Source organism: Cervus elaphus, chromosome 24, assembly GCF_910594005.1.
Source record: "Cervus elaphus chromosome 24, mCerEla1.1, whole genome shotgun sequence".
NCBI classification, from domain to species: Eukaryota; Metazoa; Chordata; class Mammalia; order Artiodactyla; family Cervidae; genus Cervus; species Cervus elaphus.
Window position 1 is genome coordinate 19900718 of NC_057838.1, and position 26514 is coordinate 19927231.

Below are 26514 nucleotides of genomic sequence, written 5' to 3' on the forward strand. Positions count from 1 at the left end.
GGCCGCGCCCGGCCGTGCGCAAGCCCGGAGCGCCGCACGCCGGGCCACCCAGGAGCCCCTGGCCGCCGCGTCATGCGGTGGGGCGGCTGGCGTCGCGCGGGGGGACACGGGCTCGGCGTCGCGCCGCTCCCGCCTTTACTAGTTTGGGGAGCCTTCCTGTCCCAAGAAGAGACTAAATCCATTTAAAGAAAAGCCCACGCACCAAATACTCGTCGAACCAAATTCTGCCTCTCCTGCCGGGACTGGGATTGCACAGCGGACTTGACTTGGGGGTGGGGGACAATTCCCCTCGGCTGGCGAGAAGCTAAGCTGCAGCTGCTCCAGGAGTCCTCTGACCTCCCTGCCCCCGCTCGCCCCTCGCGTGTCAGGACTTGTTCCGGCGCTCCCGCCTCGGAAGGCGCGCGGCTCCCGCGTCCTCCTCCGGGAGGAATCCTTGTTGCCTCTGGAAAGTGGCATTTAATGCCCGCTGCGTCGCGGGTGGCAGCGCGCGGGCCGGGCGCGGCGAGGCCGAGCCGGCCGCGCCGCTCTGGTGCCGGCTCCCGTGCGTAGGCCTAATCGATGCCTTTTTTCTGAGTGAGTCGGCGGCTCCCCCACCCACCTCGTCCGCGCTCTCCTCCTCCTCTTCCTCTCTGGTCTCCTCCCTCCTCCGGGCCTGGTTGCAAATGGCTTCGTTCCCCGAGACCGACTTCCAGATCTGCCTGCTCTGCAAGGAGATGTGCGGCTCGCCGGCGCCGCTCTCCTCCAACTCGTCGGCGTCGTCGTCATCCTCGCAGACGTCCACGTCGTCGGGGGGCGGCGGCGGGGGCCCCGGGGCCGCGGCGCGCCGCCTGCACGTCCTGCCCTGTCTGCACGCCTTCTGCCGCCCGTGCCTCGAGGCGCACCGGCTGCCGGCGGCGGGCGGCGGCGGCGGCGCGCCGGGAGAGCCGCTCAAGCTGCGCTGCCCCGTGTGCGACCAGAAGGTCGTTCTGGCCGAGGCGGCGGGCATGGACGCGCTGCCCTCGTCCGCCTTCCTGCTCAGCAACCTGCTCGACGCCGTGGTGGCCACGGCCGACGAGCCGCCGCCGAAGAACGGGCGGGCCGGCGCCGCGGCGGGCGCGGGCGGCCACGGCAGCAACCACCGGCATCACGCACACCACGCGCACCCGCGCGCGGCCGCCTCGGCGCCGCCGCCGCCGCTCCCGCCCGCGCCGCCGCCGCCCGCGCCGCCCCGCTCGGCGCCTGGCGGCCCCGCAGGCTCCCCGTCGGCGCTGCTGCTGCGCCGGCCCCATGGCTGCAGCTCCTGCGATGAGGGCAACGCGGCCTCGTCGCGTTGCCTCGACTGCCAGGAGCACCTGTGCGACAACTGCGTCCGCGCGCACCAGCGCGTGCGCCTCACCAAGGACCACTACATCGAGCGCGGCCCGCCCGGCCCCGCCGCCGCCGCCGCCGCCGCTGCGGCGGCGCAACAGCTCGGGCTCGGGCCGCCCTTCCCAGGCGCTCCCTTCTCCCTCCTCTCCGTCTTCCCCGAGCGCCTCGGCTTCTGCCAGCACCACGACGACGAGGTGAGTGCGGGGACCGCTCCCGCGGGGGGACTGCGGCCCGGCGGTGTGGGCAGCGGCTCTGGGCCCCAGGGGCGCTGCGCGGGTGCTCGCAGGGGTCTCCGGGCAGGTCCCCGACTGAGGGAGGGAGTCCTCTCCCCCTTCCGGATTTCTCCGGTTTTCTTTTTGACTACGTGGCAGTCACTGCCATTGAGCCGACGACCCTGTGTGTGCGGAGAAGAGCTGGCTTCTGTGTGCGGGCCGCAGAGGGTCCCAGAACGCGAATTCCTCCTCCCCCTGCTTCCATATCTAATTTTCTGGCTGGCCAAACGTGGTAACCGCTGTCTCCAGTTATAGGCAGGAGCTGGGGTAACACAGATGTGTATGCCTGTGTAGACCTGGCCTCCGTGGGCGAGGGTGCCTACTCGGCTCCCCCAGACAGCTTCCGAGGTTGGAGATACCCCCCTCTTGAGAGACTTTGGTTTCCTCGTTTCTGTTTGACAAAACGGGCAGGCTATTGTTTTAAGTAAGACTCGGGATGGAGGCGTGTGTGAGTCTGTGAGTGAGTGTGTCTGTGCGTAGATGTGGTCTTGTGGGGGTACACCAGGGTCTTCCCAGCATACTGAGGGCTCCCGTTTAGGTTTTTCCCCCACTTTAGTTTTGTTGGTTTGAAGTTCATCGATGGTTGCTTTTAAGTAAGGCGTTGGCCAGGAGTTAGGGGGTCGAGTGGGTGAGTGTGGGGTACACGTGCCCGGAATGCCGTGGTTTTCCACGTGCGCGATCATGAGGGCGGGCTATACTTGTAGTTGGGATTGTGTGGGATAAGCGGGCAGCTGCGGATCTGTGAGGGCCTCGGGTCTTATCCAGCTCCCGAGGTTCCGTTTCCGCAACGTGGAGAAAAAGCGCGTTCTGGCCTCTGAACCTCCCTTGTGTGGACTTGAGCCTCGTGGGCCCACCGCTGCGCCCGGGGCTGCGGGCTGCGGGCGGCGGGGGGGACCTTGCCGGTTGCCCTCACCCAGCTGGAAGTCCTCGGGCCGCCCTCGCCTGCCCCGGCCTCGGTCTCTCCGGGAACCGGTTTCCCAGGTTGGGAGGTGTCCCCACCCCGTTCAACCTGAGGCTCGACTGCCTCTGGGGAACAAGCCGGCCCCGGCTGCACGCGTCTCCAGCCGGGCACGCAGAGCCCGAGGGCTGAAGGGCACCCTTTGGGTTCACTTGGCTCTTGGCTGTTTGTTGAATAAATCTTTCTTGCTTATTTTTCACATCGGGTCCTACCTTAAGCCTATTCGAGCCCCTGAGTGGAAGGGGCCGAAAGTTTTAAGGCTCAGCCTCTCCTGAGAGGGTCGGTGCCTTGATGCGATCTACCTGTAGTGCCTCGGGGAGAGGGGATGCTAGAGCCTCGGCTTGCGGGGGAACAGCACTCCTCGTGGGAATCGCCGCCTGCGAGGTGGGGTGGGCGTGCTGGCTGCGAGGGCGGCTGCGGCTTGCCCCGCGCAGCCTTTTCCACTTCTAACCTGTTATTTGGGGAGGAGGGCGGAGCTATTGCCTGCTGGCCTTAAGCCGGCTTCTCCTATTGGGAAAAAGTTGAAATTCTAATCTATTTGTTGTGGACGCCTCATTTTCAAAGTTTCTTTCTAGGTACGAGGTCTAGGCGGGCCGTTATTCTTTGCCTTCCTTTTTTTAAGCTTTGAATGGACTCTTCTGAAAGTTTTCCCACATTGAGGGCTGAATGTTTCTAGCAGATTCTTTCAAAAAATAGATTGAGGTAAAAGAGATCTGCATCCCAATCCCGGGAATGGGAAGAGGGAATCAATTCATTGGGAAGTTTAGTGTCAAGGGGGAGGAAGGGGGAGAGGGCACCTCGAATCCGCCCCAGTTTTGCTCCTGGCAGGGGCGTAGATGGAACCCTCCCTCTCAGCAGTTGAGTTTAAATGTCAGGTTTTATTTATATTCCCAGTTAAAGATCCGTATACGTTTTATTTGGGTTAAAACAGTACATGCTCAGTGTTGCCAGACTTGTAAAAGGTTTATATACTTTTCAAATTATAAAACCATTCAAATGGTATGGGAGTGTGTGAAGTGAGCGGTGTTCCCTCACCCTGGGAGGTACCTGGATGCCCTGAGCATTTCAGTTTTTTAACGTGTGCAGTTCTGGTGAAGTTGTTTGGCAGAGGCATTAAGATACTACCCTGTTAGACCAACTATCCTTTAAAACACGAAATATTCTCAGTTTTGAGCAAAACTCTACTCCCCCTGCCCCCTGTTGGTTTTAATTTAAAAGAAGAAAACTTGGAAATTAATTTTTAGGCCTTTTTAATCCTTTCTGGGTTTGGAATGTGGCCGAATTTAAGTTTAAAGGGACAGCCCAGGGCTGTGAATGGGAAAGTCAGATGTTCAGAGGAAAAGCACCTGGTTTACCCAGGGGGTCCCAGCCCGGGCCTAAATTCTTTCTCTCCTTCCAAGGGAGTGATCTTAATAGTTTAGGAATGATGTGCCTTTAGAAAGCCCTTTTTCCGACTGGGAAAAGAGCCTGAGGTCACTGTGGGAGATGACCACCTTGTCCTCTGATAGTGATGAAAGGAATACCTAAATCCGTGTGGTTTTCAATGGGTACAGTCCGCTTCGATTTTTGAAATGTGCTGTTCTTCTGAGTTGCTTCGGTGTCAACAGGCTCCATGAAATAATTCAGCGTGCCCTTGTCTCATGGTGACTGATGCCACCTGACCTTGGGCAGGGGGTCCCCCCAAGGTCTTCCCCTTTAATTTTAGGGGGAGTGCGTCCAACAGTTGGCATCTAGGAGGGTAGCCGGTCGGGTCTCTTCCCCCAGACTGCGTTCCTTAAGCATCCCCGCCAGCGTGACAAGATGGTTCTCTTGAACTTTGGTTTAAAACATTAACCGGAAAACCTAAAAGAAAAGGAGCTGGGTTTTCCAACGGAATGAAGGTTGCTTCCTCCTTCTCTGTATTTGGTCCAGGTTAAAAAACGAGAGTTTGGGTTTTTCGCCCCGGTGGTGATCAGTCCAAAAGGCCTGCTGGCGGGCGGCCTGGCTGGGAATGGGGCGGGGGGGTGGGTGGTCGGCGCCCCGGGACCGCTGGCCGCGCGCCTCCCGCGGGGGCCCGGGAGAGGCGGACGGAGGCGGCTCGACCAGCCCGGAGCTGGTCTCCGCCAGGGGGAAGCGGCGGGGCCGAGACAGGGTCTGCACGCATCTGCGGGGAGAGCTGGGGAGCTGATCGGGACCGGAGCGCGCGGCTCCCGTCGTCACGAGGTGTCCTTTAATGTTGTGTTGCTTGCACGTGGGAAGCAAGCCCTGCCTTGGCCGCCTCGGAGGCGACGCGGGGAGCAGAAAGGCTGTGTTGTGTGTGTGTTCAGAGCCGGGCGGCAGCGCTCTGTAAATGGGAGAAGCTGAGTGGGGTCTGAGCCTGTTCCGGTCCCCGGAAAGGCCCTGTCACTTGGGAGCAGGGCAGGGGTGACCCAGTTGCCATCTTGAGCTGAGGGTTTCTTTGTAGACCCCGAAGATGGCAATGTCGGTTCCCAGTTAGGAAGGGGGGAGTGGGGGTGGATTTTCCTGAGTCTCTTGGATGGAAAATGGGATGAAGGGATGATGCAGTTTATTTCTGTGTCTGTATGTAACAAACTCCCTGAAAGATAGGTTCTAGAATTCCAATTCAATATGACCCTAAATGTTGACCCCCAATATTGAGGAAACCACTCTTCAAATATCAGCCCCAAACACCCTGGAGAAAGAAGGTTTGCTGCCTAAAATAATTGATTGTGGAATGTACTCCTGTATCTTATTTTGAATAAGTTCCTGTGAATGGGGATTGTACCCGAATTGGCATCAATATATTTTATTCTGTATTTACAGAGGCCAAGTTTTCTCAGGCATGCATCCCTTTGTGTTTTAAAATTATATGTGTGTGCCTTGTAAATTGTAAAATTCATAGTAAGAGGTTTTTTGTTTAAGGACAAGAGTAAAAAATGAGTAAAAATGTGCATTCTAGTTGTTTCTGCTCCGCATCCTCAACCAGTTCAATAGGACTTGGTAGATGTATGTCTGCTTAGCACACAAATCTCACCTATTCACTGGAAAATCAGACCTTCCATACCTTGGAAATAGTTGGAAGGTTCCTGCTTTGAATCCAGTTCAGCAGGTGGACATTTGTAGATTGAAATCTGTTGAATTACGAAAATGCTTGAGGAAAATGTCCGGGAGAGAAATGTTCACTATTGACTTCTCAATATGTTAGTTTTAAATATAGTCTCTACACTGTGAACTTTAAAAAAAAAAATTCACATGTGATCGGAGGAATGTGCCTGGTCTTCCATAAAATGCACAGAGATGCGTTTCACCAACATGGCTCCCAGGCAAGTGGCTAGTTGGGCAAGCTGTGCTGGTGAGGTTGCCTCACAGGCATGGCCGAGAGTCAGAAAGGATGCTGGTGATACTGAGGCTGTTGTGAAATCAGTGCTGTCTCTGGAGACTTATGACCAGTTTTTCTTGCTAAGGAGTAAACACTAGTTTGGGAGTTGCATTGACTTGGTTTTGGTCTATAGGATCTTTATTTCCAATGCTAGGAATATATATTTTGCAAACAGTGAAAATATTTTAGGAAGAAAACGGGTACTTTCAGTTCGTTTGATAGCACTATACATTCTTTATGACTCAGTGTTTACAAGTTAAATAGTTGTAGGACTAAAGCAGTCTGAAAGTGTTTAAAGACTGAGTAAAATTGCCTTTTTCCATCCCAGCTTTCCTTCCCATTTTAGCTACTTATAAATGCTAATTCCAGGGAGTCCTTTTCAGATTTCAGGGCATTAAAACCAACATTAAAATGTAGAATTTCCTAATTTCTCTGCACATGTAAAATTGTGAGTGCAACTGTTTCGCTTTTTATGTTTTCATTAAAAAGAAAACTTCGCATATGTAGAAAGGGAATTAGCTTTGGAGGAAGCCATAAAGGAGGAGGTGAAATGGTTAAAATTCTTTTGTTGTTGAAGTAGTTTGCCAGGAGAAGAAAGGGTTTATAAACTTTTTCTGCTTATGAGGAATTTTAACTTACTTGATAATTCTATATAGCTCTCACATTTAACACCGTCCAAGTTTTCTATCCTTTGGTGCTTACTGAAGTCACATGGGTTGCTTATTCTCACCAGTTCATCTCACAGGGCAAGGTTTATTTCAGATGTATTCATTCTTAGGGAATAAAGGACCATTTCGATGTCATTCTTCATGACACTTGAACGAAAGATTGAGAAGAATTCTACCACACAGGCGGTTTCCTCCTGCCTTTCCCGGTAACTAACAAAGAGTTCAGGGCTTGACTCACTGATGGTGTTTGTGCCACCTCTGTTATTTTGGAAGGGAGCGGAAAGGTATTGATGAAGAATTACAGTCGCCCAAAGGGAGCAAGATGCCTACCCTCGCAGCCCACTCCGTTGCGCCTTCCCTTGAGCTTTCAAGTTTTGTGACTTGGAGGAGGAAGCCTGAGCCATCTTTTCCTCTTCAGTTGATGCGACCTCCCGCTTCTTCAGTACTAAATTATTCTCCTCCCTTTGAGGTTTTGTCTGTACCCACAAACCTAGTTGACTGAAACCAGATTGACTGTTTTGATTGACAAGGCTCTGACTTGTTAACAGAAAAATTGGGAGGGGTGTGGGGGGTTGAGCGCAGGCAATTTACATCTGAGACTTTGGCTTAAACCCTATTCCAGCGGAATTCTTTGCCTCCTTAGAGGGCATCTTCCACTTCTTCGTGTTTTAGATGCTTTGCTTGCAGTTGGCTTTGAAGGTAGGGTGGAATGAAACAGGGGAAGACCCCTAACTCCTGGCTTTCATCTCCCACTCAAACCCAGCTGAAATTTGGGGGAGATTCCGGTTTAATCTAAAGATATCAGACCAATGTTTTGTTTTGTCGTCTTTCATGTAGATTTTTCTTACCTGAGCATCAGTTCCCACCTAGTGAGTCCTATTTTTAGTACATCTGTATAATGATCCCAGTTTAAGGATCAGTAGACATGAGAAATTAGAAATTTGTTCAAAAACAATTTTCCACACCGTTCCCCTAAGGAAGTGGTGTTCTTTTTTAAATTATTTTTTATTGAAGGATAATTGCTTTACAAAAGGAAGTGGTATTCTTCAGTGATACTGCCTTCAGTAAGATACAGACTGCAAGTTGAAGTTGTAAATTTTGGGAAGAGGAGGTCTGATCATGAATAAGCGCATAATTTATTTTAAATTTTTTCTGGCTACACCAGGCGGCATGCGGTATCTTAGCTCTCCAACCAGATATCAAACCCATGCTTCCTGCAGTGGAAGTGCGGGAGTCTTAAACCCCTGGACTGCCCGGGCTTAATTCTTGATTGTGATTGTTTACCTGACAAACTTGTGCAAAGTGCACATTCTGCCAACATGAATGGGGCTTGCATGAAGCAGAGCACAAGATAATGAAGTGGATCAGGTCAGTTGTGTAGACCAAGGGCTCCCTTCTTGGCTCCTACACCCTGTGAATTTTGAGGGTCCCTGAGTTGGTTTTGGAACCCCTGAGCCTCTGTCAAAGGTCAGCAACTGTATCCTTTAGTTGTTACTCCTGAAAAGTTCAGTCAGCCATTTCCTTCCATCTAGCCTTACCTGTTTGCAATTGAAGATGTGTTTTTTTGTTTTTTTTTTTTCTTGAAATGACAATGGGTTTTGCAAACTTCTTTCCTATCTTTGACCAACTGATACAATTCTAAAAATGTTCTTCTAAGAAAAAGTCTGGGCATGGAGATTTTGCTACACATGGATCTGACAGAACATCTTCAGCACAGGTGTTTAAAAAAACGAGAATGGTGAAGAGGTGGCATCAGCAGTCATGATTATAGTGTGTTTCAGCAGACTACATCGAAGATTTTGGTCTGTATCCTCTACCTCTCTTTAAGATAAGTGTCAGAGGAAGATCTTTTCCTGAGGCTCATCTCCAGGCTTGTACTGGATAAGTGCTGAGCAGAAAAGTGGATATAGTAGAGGAAGTTTTGGTAGAAGTTGGGAAAATGTTTTTGTGATGTTTCTTTAGGTTTATTTTTACCTAAGCACTCTTAGACAATGTGGTTTTGAGATTCTTGTGCTGCCTTAGTTTTCTCATCTGTAACACTTTGCAGTGTTGTAAGCATTCCAATTAATATATTTAAAGTGTCTTATAGCACACTAGAAGGCAATTGTAAATATTTTTAAATTATTTATTTACTTATTTGACTGTGTTGGGTCTTAGCAGGCATGGGGATTTAGTTGCTCCCTGGCATGTGGGATCTTAGTTCCCCAACCAGGGATGGAATCTGTTTCACCTGCCTTGCTAAAAGCAGATTCTTAACCACTGGACCACCAGGGAAGTGCCTGTAAACTTTTTTTTTTTTTTTTTTAATGAAAAAGAAATTTTTTTTTTATTGATGTGTAGTTCATTTACAGTATTACTAATTTTTGCTATATAGCAAAGTAATTCAGTTACACATAAATATACATATACATTCTTTTTTTTTAGTATTTATTTTCCATTATGGTTTATCATAGAATACTGAATGATGGTTCCCTGTGCTGTATGTAGGACCTTGCTGTTTGTAATTAATAAGCTGTTGAGTTTTGAAGCAGACTCCTCACCCTGTCCTTTTTCCTCCAAAGAGGATGCTGTAAAAGAAAACTATTTGTCGATGTTGGAAACTTTGGCTTCTGCTTCTGTCAGTCTACTCTGATCTTATTGGAAAGAAGCAGTGGTTTTTCAAGTGATGCAAGGTGAACTGGAGAAACATGCATAAACTTTATTTCACTCTAGAAAAACTAGCCCTCAACTTTAACTTCTGGTCTAGACCATCTTTGGGTTATAGGGCTCCCTGAGACTAGTGGAAAGATGGGCACAAGTGTGTTTAGAGGCTACATCAATGCCTGTGGCTCTTTTTTTCCTTTGGTGGAAGGCCAGTGTTTGTGTTTACATTTTATATGATGTGTTGAGAATCGTTAATCTTTAAAGTCTTGATCTTTTGGGGGACCATGACATTTCAAGGAAACAGATCAACTTGCTCAAGGGAACAGTTTGATTTCAGAGATGGGAATATTTTATAAGCTTTAATTTCACGGTGTTGTCAGCTCTGTGTTTAGGTGTTCCCGAAGAGGAAACTTCAATTATCACAAGAAAGGCCTTAAACCATTATAGAAAAACTGATACTTTACAAATGGGGAGACAGGCTGGGGTGGTGAAGTGACTTTAGCAGGAACTTGCCTGGTCCAACACTCTTTTTGCTCTGCTAATTTATGTACAATATTTGGCAAATACATCATTATTATGTCTTAAAATATTTATGTATTCATTGGCTGCGCTGCGTCTTAGTAGCGGCATAGGAACTCTCAGTTGCAGCAGGTGTGACTTAGTTCCCTGACCAGGGATGGAACCTGGACTCTGCATTGGGAGTGCAGTCTTAGCCAGGAAGTCCAGAATTATATTTCTGAAACTTGTCTTAAAAGTGTGAAATTTAATGTTAAATTTATTGCTTGAATCTTTAGCTTCTTGTGTTTTTATCTTGGTTTTGGTCTTTTTTTTTTTTTTTTAAAGTTACTAAGGAGAAAATTAAATAACATACAAGTAATTTACAGCTGGAGGCTTCCCACGTGGCTCAGTGGTAAATATGCCACCTGCCAATGCAGGAAACACGGGTTCAATCCCTGAAATAGAAAGATCCCCTGGGGAAGGAAAGGGCAACCCACTCCAGTATTCTTGCCTGGAGCATTCCATGGACAGAGGAGCCTGGTGGACAGCAGTCCATGGGGTCACAGAGTCGAACACGACTTTGTGTCTGAGAATGCACGCACAGGTACAGCTTGGCAAAAGCGAGTGTGACCATTGCTGCTCTGGCTGCCTCTCCTTCCAGGGTTAATGTGTTGTCAGAACAGTAATTTAGCAAGGAAGAGGCCTTGAGTTTAATCTCTTGAAATGACGCATAAGTCTCATAGGAGATCTCTCAGTATCAAAGTGAGAAGGGTGCTTCCTCGGCCAACCACCTCTAACACAGGCTCACCCTGTCGCCCCAGCACTTCAGAGCAAATAGAAATTCTAACACTAGTGGGTTTGGGGCTCTTATACCAGATCTGGCCTTGGTTGATGTTGGTGGCCTTAAGGACCAAATCCTTAAGAGAAAGATGTTTTTTGGATTGCCGGTTCCCAGTGGTGATGGAAAATGGTGGTGCTGCCTTTATTTTGTTATCAGAAACAAAGACTTCTTTTTCAAGCCACAGAATGGGAAGATATGCTTGTGGCTTCTTGGTAAGATCTGGGCTCACAGCCCAGTGTCACCCTGGAGTAACTGTGAGACCTTGGACAAGTCACTTATCTTCGATTTCTGGACCTTTCGGATGGAAATGGTTGAAGTAGTTTTCGAGAACTGTTTGTGGAGGGAAGTTATGATTTACATAAAGATGCTTTGAAGAAGGAGCTAGGAAAAATGTTTTCAGTATAGTGAAAAAAATTTAGCTTCAACTTTTCCTGCAAGTTGCAGTCAAACGGGTAAAATTCCATCTTCGTGAAATTAAATAAGCTACTTATCTTTCTTTCTTTTTTTTTTTTTTAATCTTTCTTAAAAAATATTTTCTGGTTGATGGCCAAATGGTATTTGATACCATGAAATAATTCGGGCAGTTCCTTACTGCTGACAGAGGACTTGATGTGTTAAGATTTGTCATCAAAATACTTGCACGTCCGCTGCTTAGAATTGTGCTCTGTGCCAAGCCTCTGGTTAGCCTCGCTGGGAGGATGGAACTGGAAGAAGGTTGTTTGAATGGGGCAGAGGGATTCTTGGCTTCCTGTGTGGCTACTTTATTTGTGGTCTTATTTACATTACCAGAGGAAATCTAAATGTTAAAGCAAGCTCTTACAGCATCTGAACAGGTTCTGATAGGGAGGTGAGTTTGGGCTGAAATACAGGAATCTTGAAGAATGAAGGGATTTAGGTAGAAGATGGAAAGAAGGTGGGAGTGGTTTTGGTTTCTAGGCAGCCTGCATTGGCTTGACTATAGAGTGTTTGTGATCTCGATCTTTTATCTGATTTTGCCTTTCAGCATCCCTAAGAAAGGAGTTAAGCTCCTCCTCCCCATCTCATAAAATTGAAGTATAGCTGATTTACAGTAGTATATTAGTTTCAGGTGTCCAGCATAGAGATTCAGTATTTTTATAGATTATACTCTGTTAAAAGTTATTACTAAATAATGAGTATAATTTCCTCTGCTGTACAGTATATCATTGCTGCCTGTCCATTTTATACATGGTAGTTTGTCCCTCTTAATCCCATACCCCTGTCTTGCCCCTCCCTACTGGTAACCACTAGTTTATTTTCTATGTCTGTGCATCTATTTCTGTTTTGCTGTTTCATGTGTTTCATTTTTTAGATTCCATGAATAAGTGTTGTCATACTTTCTGTCTGACTTTTTTCACTAAGCATATTCTCTGGGTCCATTTACATTGCTGCAAGTGGCAAGGTTTCATTCTTTTTGTGACTGTGTGTATATTTATCTCTTTTATCCCTTCATCTGTCGATGGACACTGTCTTAGCTATGGTAAATAGTGCTGCCATGAACATTGGATGCAGGTATCTTTTGGAACTTTTTAATTTTACCAGATACCTATCCAGGAGTGAACTTACGGTAGTTTTAGGGGTCCATTCCTTTTTTTTTTCCCCCCTCCTGCCATCTGCACACCTTGCATGATCTCCCTTCCCTGACCAGGGATCAGACTCAACAACAGCAGTGAAAGCGCTGAGCCCTAACCACTGGACTGCCAGGGAATTCCCAGGTCTCCCCTCCTTTTTTACCCCTTTTAGGAGGGTGGCTATTGATATGCAGAGGAAATAGCTTATCAGTCTGGAGCTAGAGCCACGTTTAGTTACTTTATTTTTTTTTTTCCACCATGAAAATATTTATTTGTGATAATCATAAGTCAGTAACGTTTAGTTACTTTAACAGATAATTTAGTGTAAAGCATTATTGACTGTTATTTGAGTTGTTTGTGAGGTTTTAGCTGGGAAATTGAAATGTAAGGAGAGACTACTTGTGTGCCTGGCTGGCGGGAAGCAGCTCCCCTCCTTGGGTTGGGAGATTGAGAAGAGAAAAAGTTGGGGGTTGTTAATACTCCTCTGGGTTCCTGTGGGGTTGGGTCAGTTGTTAGAAACCTGGAATTAGGTGCTGCCACTGGAGCGACTCGTGAAGCTGGATTAGAGAAGTCTGTTGAAGGAAGTACCACCCAGGAAGCAGAACTCATAGAGCAAAAGCTTTCCCCACTTCAAGTTCCCTAGTGTCAGAGTCATAGGGATGCAGCTGGCAAAGCAGAGGTGTGGCCCACTCGGGGGACGGGTTTAAGCTAAGAGGCAGTTAAGAGCTCGGTCATCAGCACAGCATGGAAGATGGACTCCCACTTGGTTGCTTGATTCCATTTGAAAATTTCAGGAAAACGTGGGGGAGACCCTGGGCTAAGGGAGACTTAAGGGGATCCGGGGTTAGCAGTGCCCAGCCCCGTGGTTCACACTCTTACTAACCCAGCTTGCTGTCTATTTGCCAGCAGGCAGCCATCGGCTCCGGCAGCCCACGCCCTGTGCTTGCTTATGGGGGAGACTGCTTCTGTTGTTCCCAGACCTGTGTGTGTCCTGCCATGTGTGTGTGCTCAGGCATTCCGCCGCGTCCGACTCTTTTTCGACTTGAAGGACTGGAACACCCTGTTTCCTTCTTCCAGAGGATCTTCCTGTCCCAGGGGTTGAACCCACATCTCTCTGGCTCTTGCATTGCAGGCAGATTCTTTACCGCTGAGCCACCTGGGAAGCCCTGGGTCCTCCGAACTTGTTTGTGTAAATGACACAGTTTAAGTAAGAATGAAATCAGTGCAGAAAAGTTCTGCGTAAGCAGACCTGTCTGCCTATGAACTCAGCTTTGGTGTAAAGTAGGAGGCCTTGGGGACAGAGCCGTGAGCAGAACCGCCCTGAACCCCTTTTCTTCATGGAGCTTGTTTTTCCAGCCAGCTTGGCACTGGGGGACTCGCTCTTCTTCCCCAAAGGCGGTGCTCTGGGCCTGCTGTGGGAACCTCCCTGACACCCTTCCAGCCCTTCCAGACCCAGAGCCCAGGGCTCTGACCTCATGGAGGGGAGGAGCCTTGCTTGGCCCTGCAGGAAGGAGCTCAGGTCCCTGCTTCCCCTTCCTCTCCTCCGCCTTTGGGATGACCTGCCCCCCAGGCTTTGTCCTACAGTTGAGGGGGGCAGTTGCAGCCGCAGAACTGCAATTCTGCAGCTGAGAGGGAAAACCTCACTTCTGACTAAGTTCGGTGATGTCTTTGTGCTTTTGGCATTTGTTTTTGCATATTGAGGTAAACATATACATCGTAAAATTGATCTTTTTTTTTTTTTAGCGTACACTTCTGCACCTTTTGACAAGGGTGGAGAGTGCCATCACTGCACACTCTAAAGAGCACCTCATCACCCCACAGTACCCGTCTCGGAGCCTCAGGCAGCCTCCAACCTGTTCTCCAGTCCTCTGGTCTGGTCTTCTCCAGAAGGCCATGAAATGGACTCTGAGAGTGTTGGATCCCCGAGTCTGGGCCTTTTCCACTTGCCAGGCTACGTTCACGAGTCCTCGCTCCTCGCAGAGGGCAGGAGGCTGGTGGCAGTGGGCCCTCCAGTTTCTTGCTGAGTAGTTTTCCATTGTACGAATGTCCCATGGTTTTCACGTTCCCCAGCTGAAGGGCACTTGTGTTTCCTGTTGTCAGCAGCAGTGACTGTGTTGATACTTGAAATATGAGCAGTGCTATGTTGAGTCCTGGCGGTCACTGTCCCCAGCTGGAGCCCCCGTTTTCATCCTGGAACATTCATTTGTCAGCAAAGTTAAGTGGCTCTGAGACTCTTGTTCCCGCATCGCTCTATAGGATGCTAATGTTTGCATTCGTCTGCCCACGGGTGTCTTCTCTGTTTGAGGATCAGATGGGGTATTTCCTGATGAAAAAGTTCAGTGTACACTACATATAAATGTACATGAACAACAGGGACTCACTGTAGATCACAGGGAACTATACTCAGTATTTTGTATTAACCTGTAAGGGAAAAGAATCTGAAAAGGAAGGAATATATACTTTCACGTATATGTGAAACTGATGCCTTGTGCCATACACCTGACACTAACATGGTACTATAGATCATCTTTTCTTTTTTTAATAAAAAATTTAAAAATAATGTAAGTGAAGACAAATTCAAAGTGCAGGAGCTGCTTTGGAGACGGTGCTGCAGGGGGACAGGGAAGCTCCTGTCAGCTCCCCATTAGTCCCGCCCTTTATTGATTTTTTTCCCCTGCCCTTTATTAATAACTTTTCAGAACAATTCCCTTTGGTTTTTATTTCCATTTTATTATTACCTTTATCGGAGCTTTCAGGAGGAATATACAAAGAGGAAAATTTGTTTTTACCAGTTTAATCAGATTTTTAAAAAGCCACATGGGTGCACATAAAAAATAGAAAATAGAACTCTGATCAGTGATGGACCACCCCAAGTATCTGGAGCTTTTGAGGGAATCTTGGAAAGAATTGCCTCCGTGGAGTGTAGATGGAAAAGTGTCTCCATTTTAAATGGAAGATTAACAGGGGAAAGGGGCATTTCATATTGAGGTTGTTGATATTTATGGTGGTGAATAGAAACCAAGTTATGAGCAAGTTATGGCAGAATCCTTTCCGAGCCTGAGATAGCAGTTCATTGCAGGCAACATTTGAGGTTCACAGCAGTTGCTAATTTTGTAATCTTGTTATTCACCCTTAAGTATGCTGTACAGTAAAAAGACAGATGTGCCTTGAGATCTAAGAACTGAGGTGAAGTTGTTAATTCCATTGAAATGTTAGTAACATACAGGAACATGCAAAGAACTGCACTCTGTATCTGGGCATCTTAGACTGGGACAGTGCAGCTTGTTTAGAATTTGGAAAGGAAACATTTTTCCCTCATAAAAGGAGGGATGGTGTTCACGTTGACTGTTGCCAGCATTCATAAATGTGTTTTCTCTCCCTGCATTGGCTGTATGGGGTCTACTGCAGAATCAAGCGCAGAATTTTTCTGAATGTAATGTTCATCAGTGTGTGTCTGTTCTAGCCCCCTGGAACTAGCTCAAGGTTTTTTTTTTATGGTTTGCCTGTTGGGATGCAAAACCAATTCTCTTTTCCACCAAAGGAAAAAAAAAAATTCGTGAAAAGCAGCAAATAAATATATGGGAATAAAATCTAAGAAACGTGAAAGATGGAACGATGAGGATGAGGAGGGGATATTTGGCCTGAATTTGGGAGAAAGGATTGAGTTTCCAGCTCAGTACAAGCCCCGATGTTGGCTTGTATAACTTGGTGAGGCTGGGTGTTGCATGGGGGAAGCCCACAGTATTCTGAGGTTCCAACAGGTTAAGAAAACAGGAGTCTAAAAAAATAACTGGGGCGGTGTCTCTGTCCTGCCTGCCAAGCTCTTCTCGTTTTGGTTCCTTGACTTTCAGTTGGCACTTCTACGAGTTGCCACTCACCGTGGGGAGGTCTCACCCCACCCCATCTTGGGGCTAAAGGCAGACAGGTTAGCCACAGTGAACGCAAAAGAGGAACCCGGATGAGCGAGTGCTTAATAAAAACCATCCAACATTTGCAAACATTTGATAGGGTCCACGAAAGGGGGAAGAGGTAACAGTTTTTTTTAAAAAAATTTGTGTTCTTTTAACAACATTGAGAAGTTTTTTTCCTTTCTTTCTTAACTTTTTTTTTTTTCCCTTAACTGAGTTTTTGTTTTGCTTTTTCCTTACCTGAGTTGTGCTTAAGACTTCCCAGCAGTTGTCAATCTGGGTGGTGATTTTTCTGAATATGTATGTGTCTGTGACTGATATTTATTTGACCTTTCCTTCCTTCCTTCAGCATGCTCAGCTTGTAGTTGCTGGATGAATGAAAAATTGAGAGTTTTCTCAGCGCTTACCTTGTGTTCCCTCCCAGGAATACTTAATTTGGCCCACTTAACTTGAATCCTCATTTAATTATGCAAGCAACACATAAATATCTTTGTTAGGATGATCTGTAAGAAACTTTTTTTAAGTTTACCCCCAGTCCTACTTCTTCCCAAAGTGTGTAATCTGGGTGTGTTCTCTACCAAACCTTTACCACTGTTCACATACACACACGCACGGAGTGTAGAAATACCGTCTTGAAAAGCATGTAGACATTTTCCTGTACTTACTTTGCTAGTCATCACTGCTCCGGGCTTGGTGTTCGTGCTGTGGAATTTATTTAGCTGTTCCTTTCTGTGGGATTTTTCTCTGCATTGGCCATTGCCGTTTATTTGTGTCCCGGTGACTTCTGGAGGGAAGAGCCCCCCAGGCCCGCCAGCCAGGGACGCACTCAGAGACTTGCAAGGCACATTTGAAATGTTAATTTGCCTTCCTGCCAGCCACATTTCCTCCCACCCAATCCGGCCCATTGCCGTCAGTCTAATGGGAGAAAAATGGCTCGTCCGATGACTGACTTTGCATTTCTGTGATTGCTGTGGGGTGGGCGTCTTTTTGTTTATTGACCCTTTGGATTCCCTCCCCAAATTGCCTTGGTTCCTGGGCCTCTCTCCTGGGTTTAAAAAAAAAAAATTCGTAGGCATTTTGGGTAAATACTGCTCTTTCTTCCAGCAGATTTTTCAGAGTCCTTGGCTAGCCTCAGTTTAATTTAACTTGGTATACAATTTAAATTTTAGTGTTACTGACAGTCGTCTTTCATTGTCTTTGCATACTGTGTCTTTAATCATATCTTAGAATATTTTCTTAGTGTATCTTAGGAGGTGGGATCTAATTTTTATCTAGAACGAACGATGAACCTGAGGTCCTGACTGAGTGAATGGTCTCATTTCCCCCTTTTCTCTGAACCCTTAAATTTCTGGGAAACAGTTGTGAATATAGCTGTCCGCCGGGGGTGAAGAGAAGGGAGTATTAAGACCTTTGCTCAGTGAATGCCAACTGGGTTGCAGTTTAATGTATGTATATTGAGTGTTCATGCTTTGTGGTCATATACTGGTGATCTCTTAAAAATCTCTTTGGTGTTGGGTGGCTATTAAGGAAATAAATGGTAATGGTAATGCTTGATAAATGCATTTTATGCATATCTGCAGAAAATACAGATAAATGGTAATGCTTGATTTGGTGTAGGCCCATTAGATGTCAGTGGGTTTTTGCTTGTTATTATGTTTTTAAAAATTTATTTTTAGCTGCACACGGGCTTTCTCTTGAGATGGCGTCTCTTGTCGTAAAGCGTGGGCTCAGCAGATGTGGTGTAGGGGCTTAGTTGCCTGTGGCGTGTGGGGTCTCCCTGGACCAGGGGCAGAAGCTGTGTCTCCTGCTTTGGCAGGCAGATGCCTAACCACTGGACCACCAGGGAAGCCCATCGCTGCGTGTCTGAGCACATGTTGTTCTGTTGCCCACTGTGTGCCAGTCACTGGGTCCTGCAGACCTGCCTTTCCTTCCCTGGGTTTTTCATCTTCGTTGGTTTTTTTAACTGGAAGAGAAGCAAGCAGTCATTTTAATCCAGGCAAGTGCTAAATAGCTAAAAATATACAACTTGCTAATTCCGCTCCCCAGATGTAACTCCTGGTAACAGGCTGGATTCTGTCTCCTTTTCTGTGCTTTCACACCAGTACCTTTATGACTGTATTTATCATTTAATCTTTAATCGGGCACACTCTGTTAATAAAGCTGCTCGGAAAGTATCATTTGTAATACACCTGTAGTTCTACATCTTGCTCTGTCTTTGAAATAGTCATTCGTCATCACCTTTGTTGAGGTGTAGCGTAGGCATAATGAAATGCACCCATTTCAAAACATTTATTTATATATTTATTTGACTTCGCCAGGTCTTAGTTGCAGTATGAGGGATTTTTAGTTGCAGCATGCGAATTCTGAGTTGGGGGATCTCGTCCTCTGACCAGGGATCAAATGTTGGTCCTCTGCTTTGGGATTGTGGAGTCTTAGCCACAGTGGACCACCGGGGACGTCCCAAACACCCCCATTGTAAGCACACATTTTGGTGGGGAGTTCGGGCAGATTTATACATCTGTGGTACCACCACCACGATCATGATGGGACATTTCTACCACCTTAGAAAGTTCCCTTGCCGCAGTAATCTTTCAGAGCTCAAGTCTGCCTTGGTCTTGGGAGGATTTATGGGGACTGGAGTGGGACACAGGCCTTTGGATGTGAATTATATTGATGGCAGCGTTGCCAGGTCTGATGTCCTGGTTTATTGCTGAGGTGGGGGCGAGCTGTAAAACACCCTAAAATCTTGACCCTTGAGAGGCATTTTTATCCTTTGCAAAGGCCCAGATTCTCTCTTTTTTCCTGTCTTAAACATTTGCCATTTCAGGGCCACAAATGCAAATGGTCAGGGAACATTGTTTTCCAGCAAGCAGTTGCCTGCTGGGAGGCAAATTCCTCAAGGATTGCTTGGAAAATGTGGAAGTAAATTCCGTTCAATCAACACACTTCTCATTGAACACGGGCCATGTGTCTGCCCTCTCCGGGTGTTTGAAGACACAAAGGAGTAGAACTGAGGGTGCCTTCTGGGGACCCTTACTTACATCACCATACAGGGAGCTAGAATAGCCGGGATTGGGGATATTCTGGTGAGTCATGTACAGGTAAAAGCATTAAATAGTTGATGAGATGTTACATGCTCACGTGTTAAAAAAAAGAGTTCCAGGGCTCAGGAAAGGGTGGTGCAGTGGAGAGAGTTGAAGCCCTCCCAGCAAAGTGCTGGGAGTCCTGTGTGTCCTTTAGAGCAGGGGTCCCCAACCTCTGAGCTCTAGTGCCTGACGATCTGAGGTGAAGCTGATGTAATGATAATAGAAATAAAGTGCACAATAAATATACTGCCCTTGGATCCTCCCAGACCACCCCCACCCCGTCCATGGAAAAATTGTCTGCCACGACCCTGGTCCCTGACTCCAGAAATGTTGGGGACCACTGCTTTCGAGGGTTCTTATCACTGAATCTAGGCCCATGTGGTCCCAAACGTTTTTGAGAAAATTCATAGCTTTCCAGGCCTGCCAGGTCAATTGGGGTGACCAGTTGGTAACTTCTATTCCTGAAGACTCCCTTTTCAGAAAATTTTGGTTTTGAACTTCTTGGAAGAGTCTTGAGTTGTCCTGGCGGACACTGGCTGCACTTTGGGGTAAGGGCAGTTCCCTGCCCCAAAGAGGCTACGTCAGTGTTATTCACAGCCACCTTCCACTGGTTTTCAGCCGCTTTGCATGTATGCGCAGACCCGAGGAGCTGCTTTAGTTTAGTAAGTTGATCATTGAGTGTTGTTGCAGGGGAGGGGTCCTTAACCCCCGGGTGCTGTCAAGATCGTTTCTGCCCTTTTCCTCTTTCCTGAGGTTTGGCGTCCGCCCCCAGCGAAACCTGGGTCTGCCTGCAAAGGAAGTAGTATTTTGCTGAGCCGAAGCTGGGACAGAATCAGGGTTGGATCCTGTGAGAACCGGATACAAGGCGTGAAAGAGAATTTTTTTTTTTTTTTTCTTGCAAGGGGAGAGGGGTGAGAGTGAGGTGGGACCCACCCAGGTAGACGGTGAGGACCAGTCGAAGAAGAAAGGCCTGGGAGCCTTTGAGGGCGTCTGCAAAACTGGGAAGCACTTTGCTGGGGACCCTGTGGCGATTAGAACGTTATCTGCAAAAAAGCAAATGTTCAACCAGTGTTTGCGGAGTTAATTCAAACAGGCTCCAGGGAGCGGTTGGGCCCCCTTGAAAACCTGTGGCTGGGATGCTGGAAGGGGACTTTGGTGGGAACGGAGTCCCCCTTGCTTGGAACCACCTCTGCCCTCAAAAAGGGAACCCTGCAGTTGTGTCAGCCTGTCCCGTCGCCTTCACTGAGGCCCTGGAGTCTCTCATCTCCCCTGTCTGCAGATTCTGTCCACTGTGGTCCCCAGAAGTGGGTGCCCCAGCACACAGGCCAGAGCCTGGGCTAATCTCCCCAAACTCTACCCCAGCCGCACCCCTCCTTCCAAACGTCTTTGGTGCTGGGGATCCCTGAGTGGAACGTGTCTGGCATCATCGGTGGTGATGCCAGAGCTGTTGTTTTAAAACACCAGCCTGCGAATCCCACCCTCTGGTTTTGAAGGACAGTGAAATGTTTGCCTAGGGTTACTGTAAAAGCCAGCCCCTGGCGAGAATACAAAGAAGACCCTCAAGATAAAGTTAATGATTACATTTGGAGCTTTTGGCCTGTTTCCTTTAGAGAGTTTTCTCTCTTGAACTTTACTCCATCACAGCTAGGGACCCTGCCCCCCCACCCCCCGCCCCCCCAAACTGCATTCCGTGTTTGGAAGGTTGGATTTTAGTGTCTGAGCTGGAGTTCTTCCTTGGGCCTTCCTGTCCGGGTGAGGGGCGCGGAGGGGAGTGGGCTTCTTCCCAGGGCCTCTGGCTGGGGGCGCTTTTTTCTGCCCAGTTTTGTTTGGATACCACCCCACCCCCATGCTTGGGGCAGCAGCAGTTCCTCCCCAGGCCCTTTGTTCCTCCTGAGGGCGGGAATGGCGGCCTCCTGGAATGTGGATGCCCTGGCCTGAGTGGCCAGCACCACTGAAGCCTGGTCTCTGCTCCTGGGGCGGCTCTTAGGGCTCAGGTGGGGGTGAGTGGGGGTGATGAGTCAGACCAGCTCGGTCACCCCTGGGCTGGATTAAGTGGACCCGTTTTAGTGCTTGCCACAGTCACACGAAACCCTCCGCCCGTTAAAAACAAAACTACAAAAACCCTGGTTGTTGTGCTAATGAGTGACCTCAAAATTCCAGGCTCCCCTTCTCAGAGTCACCTCACCCAGCTGGGGGACCCCCCCAAAATCACCGGGAAGCCTCCTGACCAAGATTGCAAGCTCTAGCATACCCCCCCCACCCCATGCCTAGTTTATAAATAGTAAGCAATTTTTTAGAATGTGCCATGCAATATTTGGGACACACTTGCGCCAAACATTGTTGTCTGTTGGAAATTAAAATTTAAGTGGGCTGTGCTGTAGTTTGTATGACAGTTCTCCGGACACTCCTTAAGGCTGCTGCAGGGACTGAAATCAGTGAAAGACTCCCCCACCACCCGGCCCCCTGGCAGGACCCATCCCTCCCCGACTCTGCCTTTGGGTCCTGCAGACCAGGGGTCCTCAACCTCTGGGAGCATAACGCCTGATGCTCTGAGATGGAGCTGATGCAATAATAATAGAAATAAAGTGCATGATAAATGGGATGTGCTTGAATCATCCCGAAATCATTCCTGCCCCACTCCTGGTTTTTGGGAAAAAATGTCTTCCAGGAAACCAGTCTGGGTCCCTCGTACCTCAAAAGTTGGGGGCTGCTACAGACTCTTTTGGTGAAGAGTTCTCATAGGTGACAGCAGTTAGTCACAGGACAGAATACCTAGAACAGGAGCCCTCTGCCCTCCTCACCCTCACCCCAACCACTGGGGATCCTTGCTGAAAATGGTGGGCGAGAGATGGAGGCTCAGCTTGGAAACCAAAGGCCAGCTCAGAGGTGGGAGAAAGCTTAGCTCTTGACCACACTTCCTGGTCCGTTGCTGCCAAAGACCCCAGCCATTATGGGGGGTGGGGAGGCACACTCCTGTCTGAAGCTTTTGGGCAGTAGTTTAGGAAGAGCAGTTTGGGGATTTCTGCAAGAGGGTTTTAGGGGAAGCTTGTTCCACATACCATAGGGCTTCTGGGCACTTGTATCTGCTTTTCTCTAGCAAGAGAAAGAAAGATGGTCCCTTCAGGATTTCAGCAGGAATTTCTGTACCTCGGGGAAGAGAAGCCCAGTGAGCAGGTTGCAGCGAGTTTGTGTTTGGGAGTGTGGAGAAGGGGGCTTCCAGGTTCACTATTGTGTCTCAATCTGCTGCCAGGAGAACTCAAGTGGATGGTTTGACAGTGACATAGTTGTGGCATATTGCCCATTTTGCTCTGACTGCCAGGAAGCTCAGAGCCAAATTCCTGGTTTCAACAATGTAGGGAGGTTTGTTGACTTGCTTCTCCTTAGGCAACTCAGACTTGGTTTGTTGCTATTGTTAATCTGCTCAGTCGTGTCCGACTCTTTGCAACCCCATGGACCGCAGCACTCCAGGCTGCCCTGGTCCCTCACCATCTCCCGAAGCTTGTTCAAACTCATGTCCATCGAGACGTTGATACCATCCAACCATCTCGTCCTCTGTTGTCCCCTTCTGTTCCTGCTTTCAATCTTTTCCAGCATCAGGGCCTTTTCTAATGAGTTGGCTCAAACTTGGTTTACATGTATGTTACTGGCTTTCTTTGTAAGCTGCTCTTCAAGTGAAAGATGAGGGGATTGTAAACTGTCCAGGAATGGGACCGTTCCAATCCAATAAATCCCGCTGATGAGCATGTAAAAAAGTCAAGCCATTGTACCCGCGTAGTACTTGTCAGGTAAACACATGATCCTCGTGTACGCCCGTCCCTCCCTGGACAGAGTCCAGCCCAATGCTGAGGGGCAAGGAGACTTGGTAGAATGTGCCCCACGAACCTCCGGGGGCAACAGGACCCGAAAAGCACCCACCTGTGAAAATCAAACCATCCTGAAAGATGCCAGGGTGAGTCATGTCCCCTGGAAGAGGCCATGGCCGGGTGTAGTATCGTTGGACCCCCGTCCCCCATTTCCCCCACCCAGGGAGCCCTTCTCTTTGCAATTTGGTGGAGCTTGAAACCCCTTCTTGAGGAGTGGGAGGAAGTGGTTAATCCCCACTTCCTTCCCTGGGAGTTTTATGGGCCTCTGGGAGCCTGCCTTACTCTGGCCATAATGGTCATAAATGACCCTCTCCAAGGGCAGGGGCCAGGCCCCTCTGAATCTTTAGGCAGTTAGGTGCTTTAATACATGGTTTTCTGTAATTGGGAGGTGGAGTGGGAAGCCTTGTAGGATTACTGGGGTGGTGGCTTGAGCCCTTCCCAGGGGGGCCTGGCCTGGAGAGATTGTGACAGCTAGGGCCCCCTGGGTGCTGTAGCCAGGTGGGGCTGGGTGGGGACAGCTGGGGAATCCTGGCAGGTTGGACAGGGTGGAGCAAGGAGAGATGAGAAGGGCTGAGAGATTAGTGCACTTCAGAGGATCCCTCCCCACCCAGTTCCCTTTTTAATCTTTCATCAGCACTTTAAGATACAGCAGTAAACTCCTCAGTAAGCTTCATTTTTGATGAAGAAAGCACTTGGGTTGCCCAGCTCTTGGGACAGGCTTTACCAAGTGGCCTTTAAGTAAGGGATGCTGGGACTTGTCCAGTGGAGTGATGGCTGGATTGGATCTTGTTTAGGGAGAGAGCTCTGGGTTAGGCAGGCCCTTCCTCTCCTGCCAGCAGGTCCCTCCTTACCTCCTGTGAGCTAATCCTCTGCCTTCCATTCTGCAGTATTTTAATTAACTATTTAATCTTCCTCTGCATGCTTATCCCGATAGCTACTGGGTTTTCCGTTCCAGGGATGAGTAACATTCTGGGAGGGAGTCTTCTGGCCCAAGGGCTATTAGAACCTCCCTGAAATGTCTTGCTGCCTCCAGGGAAAGTGCAGAGCCAAACCAGAAGGCAGCCTGGATGTGGGCCTGCGGGGCCCTGCGCTTGAAACACACAGCACGAGCCCTTCTTTGTGCAGGAACTCCTGGATTGAATGTTGTGCAAATAACATCAGACAGTGCACTTTTTCTGTTAAGGTGCCTGGAGGTGAAATAAAGAACAAAAAATGTCCTAAGCTGTTAGAAAAATAAAGTATTTTATGCAAAGAGTGTTTTTTTGTGACTGCCCATTTTGAGCTTGTATTTTCTCATTTAATGAGAGAAAATCTTGTTTAAATCTTGTTTAAATCAGCCTTTTCCAGTTTAACAACTGAAGTTGTGTTGTAGTTCATTGATTAACCCCAGGGCTCCCAAGCCCACAGAGATTCTGATTGTTTAAAACCAGGGTGGGGTTCTAATTCGAATTTTTAAAAATATTTCTGTGTTGGGTCTTAGTAGTGTCTTGTGGGATCTTTTGTTGCATGTACTGACTCTCTTTGTGGCTTGTAGACTCCGTACTTGGAGTTCTTGGGTTTAGTTGCCCTGTGGCATGTGGGATCTTAGTTCCCCCACCAAGGATCAAACCCACATCTCCTGCATTGCAAGGCAGATTCTTAACCTCTGGACCACTAAGGAAGGTCCCAGTTTGCATTTTTAAAAAGTACCTTGTGGTTCTAATGCAGATGGCTCCTTTGAGAGAGAGAGGTTTTAAGCGGTAACCCAGGAGTGGAGATTTAAGGTTACCACGGAGCCCCAGCATGCTTTTTTTTGTATTAGCATTTTAATCCCCAATTACCAATCATTAATTATATCATGTATGCCATCTAAGCGAGTGCACCTGAGTCCTAACCTGTTTTATTGTCAGCTGCCCTGGTTTCAGCGGCCCTTGATAAAAAAATGATGCTTTAACTTACTATTTGGTGTTTTAGCTTTAAGCCGTAACCTGGGATTTGAAGGCCTTTCCTCTGAGCCACTTTTTTGTTTGTTTGCTTTAAAAAGACATCAGTGTCCATTATTTTTGACTGTGCTGGGTCTTTGGCGTGCAGACTTTTCTCTGGTTATGGAGTCTCCAGTTGCAGTGCAGTAGTTTCTCTCGTTGCAGAGCACAGTCAGGCTCTGGGATGTGCAAGGCTTCAGCAGTTGCGCGCCGGGGCCCTAAGAGCATAGATTTTTTTCAAAAGTTGGGGCACATGGGCTTAGTTGTTCCAAGGCACGTGGAATCTTCCCAGACCAGGGATCGAACCTGTCTGCGTTCGCAGGCTGATTGATTCTGAACCACCGTGAGCCACTTTCGAAGAGGGTCAAGGGGCCCATTAGTTCATATCCCCCAAAGTTCTCCTGTCTTACTGCATGGCGATGAAAATCCGACTTAGGTCCAGAAGGCAATGTTCTGGCCTGTGTTGGAGTGAGCTGCCCCACAGTAGCAGTCTGCAGACCTCTGCCGTCGCGCGGACAGAAAGCAGCTGGAACTGGGTTAGCCCCCCTGGGACTGGGCGCCAGGGCCAGAGTCCCAGAGTCTGTAGAGCTGCCAAAGGCTGTTGCCAAGTCTTCAGCCGCTGCTCCTGCTGCCAGTTGGCATCTCCTCTGTCTAAACAGAGCCACGCGGGAGCTACCTGGAGGCCTTCCAGGGACCTGTCTGCAGGACACGGGCGTGCCTGGCAGGAACTGCGGCTTTAGAAGCGTCTCAGGATGGCTTATGGGGGACATGACTAGCATTCCCCAGGGGTGCTGAGCACATTCAACTTTCATTTTGGCTTGAGAAATAATGGGGCTTCCCCCGTGACTCAGATGGTAAAGAGTCTGCCTGCAATGTGGGAGACCCAGGTTTGATCCCTGAGTCGGGAAGATCCCCTGGAGGAGGAAATGGCTACCCACTCCAGTATTCTTGCTTGGAGAATCCCATGGACATGGGTGCCTGCTGGGGTAGAGTCCATGGGGTTGCAAAGAGTCAGACACGACTGAGCAACTAACATTTAAGAAATAATAGTTTTTCTTTCTGACTGCACCACGAAGCTTTCAGGATCTTAATCCCCCTACCAGGGATTGCACTCAGACCCCCTGCACTGGAAGCTCAGTGTCCTGACCACCAGGGAATTCCCAAGAAATAAGTCTTGTATAGCTGTATTTCTCTTCCTTGGGAAATTGATCTGTTGATATTGTATATCCCAGTTTCCCCCCCCCCCCCCCGAATCTCCATGTTTCCTTGAAAGACTTAAGTCAGTAAATAAAGCTTTTCTTTTTCACTCCCCTCCAAGTCCTCTGTTTAAGCTGTTTCATCCAAACTCTTTAGAGTGGCAGAGCCCACCTGGAGTCTATCCACTGCCCCGCACCCCTACCCTAGGAGAGGAGCTCTGACAGGCGCAAGGTGGAATGTTGTAGGAACACATCTTCCTGAGTGTCCCTTTCATTTGAAGATTGTATTAAAGCAGCCCCCGCCTGCTGTGGGCGGGAGTGCAGGG

At 48.3% G+C, this 26514-nt stretch overlaps 1 protein-coding gene across 1 annotated transcript in view; it reads left to right on the forward strand.

Moving 5' to 3' along the window:
- Positions 1–485: 485 nt before the first annotated feature.
- TRIM71 (tripartite motif containing 71) overlaps positions 486–26514 on the forward strand; it is a 62287-nt gene continuing 36258 nt past the window's right edge. Inside the window, exon 1 of the mRNA XM_043886230.1 lies at positions 486–1541. Coding sequence (XP_043742165.1) covers positions 663–1541 — 879 coding nt within the window. The 5' untranslated portion in view covers positions 486–662. The remainder of the gene's footprint in view (positions 1542–26514) is intronic.